Source organism: Wasmannia auropunctata, unplaced genomic scaffold (genome assembly GCF_000956235.1).
Source record: "Wasmannia auropunctata unplaced genomic scaffold, wasmannia.A_1.0 LD333563.1, whole genome shotgun sequence".
Lineage (NCBI taxonomy): Eukaryota > Metazoa > Arthropoda > Insecta > Hymenoptera > Formicidae > Wasmannia > Wasmannia auropunctata.
In genome coordinates this window covers 27944-35450 of record NW_012029327.1, presented here as the reverse complement: position 1 = coordinate 35450, position 7507 = coordinate 27944, and the positions used below count along the sequence as shown (strand labels likewise).

At 33.4% G+C, this 7507-nt stretch overlaps 1 protein-coding gene across 1 annotated transcript in view; it reads right to left on the bottom strand.

Moving 5' to 3' along the window:
• Positions 1–5126, bottom strand: part of LOC105459815 (syntaxin-1A) — a gene marked incomplete at its 5' end in the record, with an annotated part of 12238 nt that extends 7112 nt beyond the window's left edge. Inside the window, 5 exons of the mRNA XM_011706111.1 lie at positions 177–287; positions 3001–3138; positions 3239–3312; positions 4733–4915; positions 5052–5126. Coding sequence (XP_011704413.1) covers positions 177–287; positions 3001–3138; positions 3239–3312; positions 4733–4915; positions 5052–5126 — 581 coding nt within the window. The remainder of the gene's footprint in view (positions 1–176; positions 288–3000; positions 3139–3238; positions 3313–4732; positions 4916–5051) is intronic.
• Between the last annotated feature and the right edge of the window lie 2381 nt (positions 5127–7507).

Sequence of the window (7507 nt, the reverse complement as noted above, 5' to 3'; positions counted from 1 at the left end):
GGGGGGGGGTGGGGGTTGGGAGGAGGGTGAGGAGAAAATCAAAACGGGATTCGAGAGACCGATAACAGGGGTAGGATAGATGATGCGGGAGTGATGGGAAGAGAAAAAAAAACAAGAGTGACCAATTAGACGCGAACGAAATGACTCGGGGCGCGTGATATCTGGGGAGGACTCACCCGTCGGGCTTTGCTTTGATACTTGAGTGCTTTTTTGGTGTCCTGCGTGGCTGTCTGCACGTAGTCCACCGCGTGTTCCACGTGGTACTCTATGCGATCTATCATCTCGCCCTAATGTAGGTAGGAGGCGCGGCGCGAATCCACACAGCGTAACACAAGGGAAGAGAGAGTGTTAGTCCTCGAGAGTAAAGGCATAGGCTCAGTGTGATTAAACTGTTAGCCGATTTCTTTGTTCTCTTATTGTCATGCATCAGCTCGCACACCGGCGTCAATATTGAGGAAAAGCAATTGTCGCAAAGAATCAACGACGTTTATGCGTAATTTACAAAAAAAAAAAAAAATTGACAAGTAATAAATGTTATAAATTTTCTTGGAATGGTAATCTCAAAGTTGTGATATTCTCAATTAGCAAAAGGCTGATTTTTTTTTTTTTACGCAAACAGTTAGTGAATATAAATTGTCGAGGTAAGCTATTGCGATAATTACTTTGACTCATTGTACGAAAAAAAAGATCGTTGAACTTGGACAAACTATATCATGACAAATAAAGATTAATAATATTATTATTGTTATTATTATTATAATTTATTAATTATTACTATCATGCAGAAAAAGAAAGCGATGAACTAAAATCTCCAGTTTCTTTTACAGAAAAGTTTTAAGTAGATATCAAAGAAAGAAAAACAAGTAATAGTTATTTAATATAATAGAATGGAAGTGTATGTAAAATAAGTAAATAAATTAGCACGGGAAAACTTGAGATTTTAGCGCATTGAAGAAATTTCCCTTTGATTAGCAGATAGTAGACGCGTCACATGATGCGGCTCACTAAGAAACATTACTGAAGAGAAGAGGATTGTTACACTGCGTCGCGCTACGCTCCTAATTGCTTATGGATAATCGTATTGTAAAACAATCGCGGGCAACTAATACAAAGGTAATATAATTGAGACGGAAATATTCTTCAAATTATAATATCAATTAAAATCAGCAAAACAAACTACTTAATGTGTATCTTGTTATGCAACCAATCGTGAGGAACGATGCTGCTCAAGCATCTCGCAATAAAGCATCTCTTTCATTAATCGATGGTTTGGGTTGAAAAATAAAATTGAAACGTGTATTTGACAAAACGGTCAACAAAATTTTTCTTCTCGCTTGAGAAAAATCAAAATCCACACCAAATAAATTTTCTCGAGGGATAAACCGCTGAGGGCATTGCTAGGCATTACTGGGCATTTCTTGAGTATCACTATTACGTTTTATTTTTAAACAATTGACAATTGTTTTATGTCAAACATATTTACAACATGTAATAAAATGTGAATATTTAATAAATTACGCTAAATAATAACAGGGTGGGTACTCAAATTTTGTAAAAGAATTCCCTGAAGATTCCCGGATTTTCCAGGAATTTTATTCAAAATTCCAGGTGAGATTAGAGAATTTCTCAATGCAGCTTTAAAATACATTAGGCACTAAGAGTTCTAATAACGTATAAAACTTAATGCGTGAAACAATTTATCTTGTCGTATATGTACAATAGTTACATTTCCATACAAAATTTTTCGAACGTAACGAAAGATTTTGTATGGAGATGTAACTACATATGTGAAGATTAAATTGTTTCACACATCAAGTTCTGCGTTATTGGACTCTTAATGCCTGACTTACTATTTCCGCATTATCGTTTTTTAGATTGAAGAGTCTTCATATAGTATATGTCAATTTTTAAATAAATTAACTTTCAATATCAGGGACTTACGATATGGAGCCACGTTTACTTTCTGAAGGAGGATAAAATTAAATTTCAAAAAACTTCCCCGAGTAGCAGTAAAATTCCATGAGAATCCATGATTTTTACGAGCAAAAATGAAATTCCCTAAGAATTCCAGGTTTTCCCGATTTTTCCCGGTAGTACCCATCCTGAATAAGAATGCGCTCTCACGATGTTATCCGTGGGGCATTACGGTCGGTCAGAAATTGGGCATTGCTAGGCATTGGTGTACATGATTTTGTGATTAGCGGTTTATCCCTCGGATTTTCTTAAATAAATAAATAAAAGTTAATAAAAAAATAAACATAATTACTTGTTTAATAGACTTAAAGCAAGCTGTAATTATATATAAGATGTACTATCAATTGAAACTATTAACCAGTATTTTGCCAACAGTATTTTGATCAGTATTTTTATTTTAAGTAAGAAATGAAATTAAAGTATCCAATGCAAACCTTTCTCTCTAATCTATTCTAAGATTTTTTAGATTTCTTCACTTTTTTATTAACTTTTTCTTCAAATGCACGTATCAATAAGGTAACTTATTGCCTACTGTCTAATTATTTTGAAAAGTCACATTTATTAAATAAAACTTATGGAATTACTGATAAATATCATATTTGTGTTTACGAAAACAAATATAGCTTCGTTTCGAATTGATTTAACTATCAGCAATGTACGTTTAATTACTGTTACAATTAGGCGTTTATCATCTGTATACATAATGTAGTACCACATCAATATTCATGACGAATATGTATTTGCGATATTTGCGATACATAACATATGCAATTGCATGTAAGTTACGTATCTTGCGACAAAATATTGTTCTTCCGTATACATACATTTATTGAAATCAAGACAAACAGCTATATTATCCCAAAATAATAAAGAAAAAAGATATGTAAAATCTTTTGCATGCAATATCTCGTTACGTCTCGTGGAAAAAAAACTTCTTATGCCAAAAAAAAAAGAATAATTTGTCATTTATTTAAACGAGTAAATTCTGTTCTCGCGGTAAATTTGCATAAAGCTGCTCAACCTTACCTGACTCTCCACCAACATGGCCATGTCCATGAACATGTCGTGCAGCTCCCTGATGGAGTTTTCGAGTTTAATGATGTCAGCGTGACGCGCCTCGATGTCCGCAAGGGTCTGTTTTGCTTGTTGCGTTTCCATGATGATCTGCGACAAGCGGTAAGATTAATCGGGTAAGGAAAGGCGGTTATTAACGCTCCTCACGTAGCTACTAGTACACGCGGGAGTAGGATCATTAAGGATGTACCCCTTGCGTGAAGACGGCTGGATTTCCTTGTTCCAACATCTCCTCGAGTTCCTCATTGGTAGTCGTTCTCCCCGCTGGAAAGGAACAGAGAAATTTCTTCGTCTGGCAAATTCAAGACGCAACTCAATTGCGAATGCAATCATCAATTTTCAAGTCGCGCTGCCGCTATTCTTTATTCAACGAACGAAGGGATTACTTGAACCTCTTAAATGATATCGCACACTAATCTCATTGTCGTAATTGTTATAATTTACTTTGTAAGCTTTTTATATCTTATTGTCACATTTGTAAAAATTACAGCATTAAAGGGGGTTTTACTTTTGCCGGCCGTAAAAGGCTGGCCCTTTTTCATGAATTTTTTTAAGGAAATCTATTATATACAGTAAAACGAGGGTTTTTGCATAAACTTATATATTATTTAAACAGCAAAAGAAATATTTTTTATTTATATAAAAAAGTATTTTAATGTCTCTAAACAACAATTGAATGTGGCATGTTTTTCGAGCTGACGGAAGTAATTATGAAAAAACAAATTGAGATATCGACTTGATTCTTTCTTCCTCTTGATCCTAATACTTTAACGCATGGCGTTAAACTAAAATCATAATTTTACAACAAACATTCAATATGTTATTAGTAAAAATTTTTAGGCCAAAACAAATTTTTTTTCAAATGGCTACCATTTTTACAAATTTCAGGCAATTGACATCATTTTAGTTCACGTCATGCGTTAAAGTATTAAGATCAAGAGAAAAAAGAATCAAGTCGATATCTTAATTCGTTTTTTCGTAATTACTTCCGTCAGCTCGAAAAACATGCCACATTCAATCGCCACTTGGAGGCGTTAAAATACATTTTTATATAAATAAAAAATATTTTTTTTGCTGTTCAAATAATATATAAGTTTATGCAAAAACTCGCGTTTTACTGTATATAATAAATAATTATATAATAGATAATTCCTTTAAAAAAATCATGAAAAAGGGCCGGCTTTTACGGCTGGCAAAGGTAAAACCCCCCTTAAAAAAGAAAATTATAAATATAATAAGCTAATAAACACTGAAAACACTCGCAATAATTTAACAATATAAAAGTCAAGCTCGTCCTTGTGACAACAATAAAAAAATTTAAATGAAATTAGGCCAAACTAACGAACAATTTATAACGAAGATGACAGCGTTTATTTAATCTTATAATACAAAATTTAAGATGGATATACGCGGATTTGCAATAATAGCAATAATAGGAAAATTCAATTAGAGTTGTCTGAAAGAAAATTTTTCTTAACAACGACCATTCAATACCTCCTCCCGGCATTTCCTCAAATAGAAATGAACACGAGCATTAGATTGATGAGCGCATATTCCGAGACGGACTCGATGCGACGATAGAGATTGGAAAGAGCTGTTCTGCTCGAATAGGCATTCAGGTTGCAATGCAGCCAATCATGGCGCGCACACACAAACATATATATATATATATATAGATACTCACTGATCTCGAGCTGTCGTTGTATTCTCCCCTTACACCGCTCCCTGTAATCGGTCTGTGTCCGATTGTACTCCGTCATCACCTCGACAAACTTCCTGGACAACGTCGAGTGTTGGGTTTTGCGTATCCTCAGATCCGCTGACGATTTGTTCGTATGTTCCTCTTGCTCGATGTTCTGCTCTATCACTAAAGCACAGAAAACAAGGACTCGGACATTGTAATGCGAAATGTATTCTTGAGAATTGCTCGCGAGGAATCGATCAATTTAATGTGCATGACACCGCGTCACGCGGACACGACATTCAAACTGGTAATAACTTACCCTTTAATTTAGCCCTCACTTTGTTAGCGGTTTTCTTGATGTCAGACATCAGATCTTCAAGTTCCAGTTTCACTTCTGAAATCGAGAAAACGAAAAAAAGTTATTCACGTGTCACGGATCTCGAGTTCGGAGACCTATTATTCTCTAATGCGCTAAAGTAGATAAAGGTTTTATTTAGAATCTGGAACAAGTGTCATTTCGAAAATTCGTGAATAGTGGGACAAAACTGTATTGCAACGTGTCCCTTATTGAACAAATCACTTTAGCAGACAATAATATAAATAATATATAAATTTATATTAATAATATTTATTATATAATTTATAAATGCACACACGGAAAGAACAATTTTGTTGAAAGATCTAAAAATTTTGCTAAAAACAGATCTGAAAATAATTTTTATTGAATCATCAAAATAATTTGTTGGAATGTTAAAACTGATAAGTATTGCTATAAAACGTTTTGATATTCTAGTAATCATTTTGACTTTCGCACAAAATAATTTTGACTATTAAACAAAAATTATTTTCAGATCTGGATTCAGCAAAATTGTTCTTTCCGTGCATATAATACGTGGAAAGAACGATTTTGTTGAAAGATTTAAAAATTTTGTTAAAGACAGACCTGAAAATAATTCTTGTTCAATCATCAAAATAATTTGTTGGAAGTTAAAAATTAAAAGCTGTATGAAACGTTTTGATATTCTAGCAATCATTGTGACTTTCTAACAAAATTGTTCTTTCCGTGTATAAAACAAGATAAAATAAATAAGTAGAAATGTATAACAAGTAGAGATGTATATTTGATATTAACGATCACAGAAACTCAATCGTCAGTACTGTGTTGTCTTTAAAAAAAAAATCCATCAATTCGTCAAATCACACTTGCAACATTGCTCCAATTGCTTCAAATGTTACAATTCAAACAAGAAGATCATACATTCGTAAAGCACATCGCGCAGCATCATCATATTGATCGAGAAACAGCTTACTGTAACCACCACCACTACACGCGCAAACTTTCGAATTCCGCAAGACGGATGCCGGTCACAGCTATCTACCGCTTTTCGCAGTACAATCCGATCTACTTCTCTGTGCCTCTGTAATTCTTATTTCGTTCGTATACACTTATCCTCTCTGTAACTTTTTCCTACTCTCGATCCGCAGTTGACGCTCCAAGTTACTTCGAGCATCAAATTACAATTTGCGATTTATGCATTATCCTATATTTTGCATTCAAAACCAACGGGATTTATTCGTGGCAGCGGAATAATTACGAGGCTTCTGTAACGAACCGTACAAAGGATATCACAGATTACGTTGGCGTATATTAATGTTGTATATACCTATGTTACGTGATGCGACTAATACATTTATTGATTTATATATGTAGGTATATATATAATCTAAATCTAAATCTATGCAAATTGTAAGTGGATTGTTTTGAAATGAAATTTGTTTTTATTTCCACAAAGCTCTTTTAGTTCGGAGCTTATACGCATTATATCTCTTTTATACGATGTGGCGAGAAGCAAGGAATAGAATAGATATGGAGACAACTTTCATATAAATATAAAATAATTTATATAAAAAGTATTATGTAAATTTATATTAAAAATATTTATTAAATTATATATTATATATTATGTTATAAATATTTTTCCTTAATTTCCTTCTATACAATTATAATAACATATCGATGATTTCCTTTTATACATCGTGTCTTTTAAATGTTAAAAAAGAATGAATATTTCAGTATTTAATAGAAAGTACTGCATATTAAAATGATATTATAAATTTAAATAATAAATAGTATTTTTATGCAGACTTTGTAATTTCTCTTTTAAACATGACTCTCGATTGGTTCTAACCAATTAGCGTGTTGGCTGATTCCAACACAGGTTTATCCGATATCTAATTACAGGAGAGTGTAGAAAAGGAGTCACGATCCCCTCCTCGTAATATCAAGTTCCAATTCAGCGAAAGCGTCCCACGCGTATATACATTAAAGAGTCCTACGCAAGTATAAACACCGCCTACGTTTTGTACGAGTCAAAATGTAATCGGTTTACGCGAGCTCTGCTAAAAGACCCTCCCTTTCGATAGGCAGACATTATGATACGCCTTTGTATCTTCCATGTAAAACGAGATGTATCGCGCTTTATAAAGAAGAAAGAGAATATCAGAGAGAGTCTCCCTCATTTCCCTCCTCATTTCGACTATTTCTTAAGGGGTTAGGCCACCTTTGAGGTCTTAAAAGATAGGTAAGTTTGGGATTTTTTGTGAGTAAATAAATAACTTTATTAAAAATCTATTTAGAGAACATTATCGTATATATATAAGAAAGCAAAAAATTTATTTTTTTATTTTTTTATGTGGCGGCGCACTGGTCTACGTCTACTTGCGGAATCCTTTTTTTCTGTACCTTCAAATCGGTGTACAAGACTAATAAAGTAC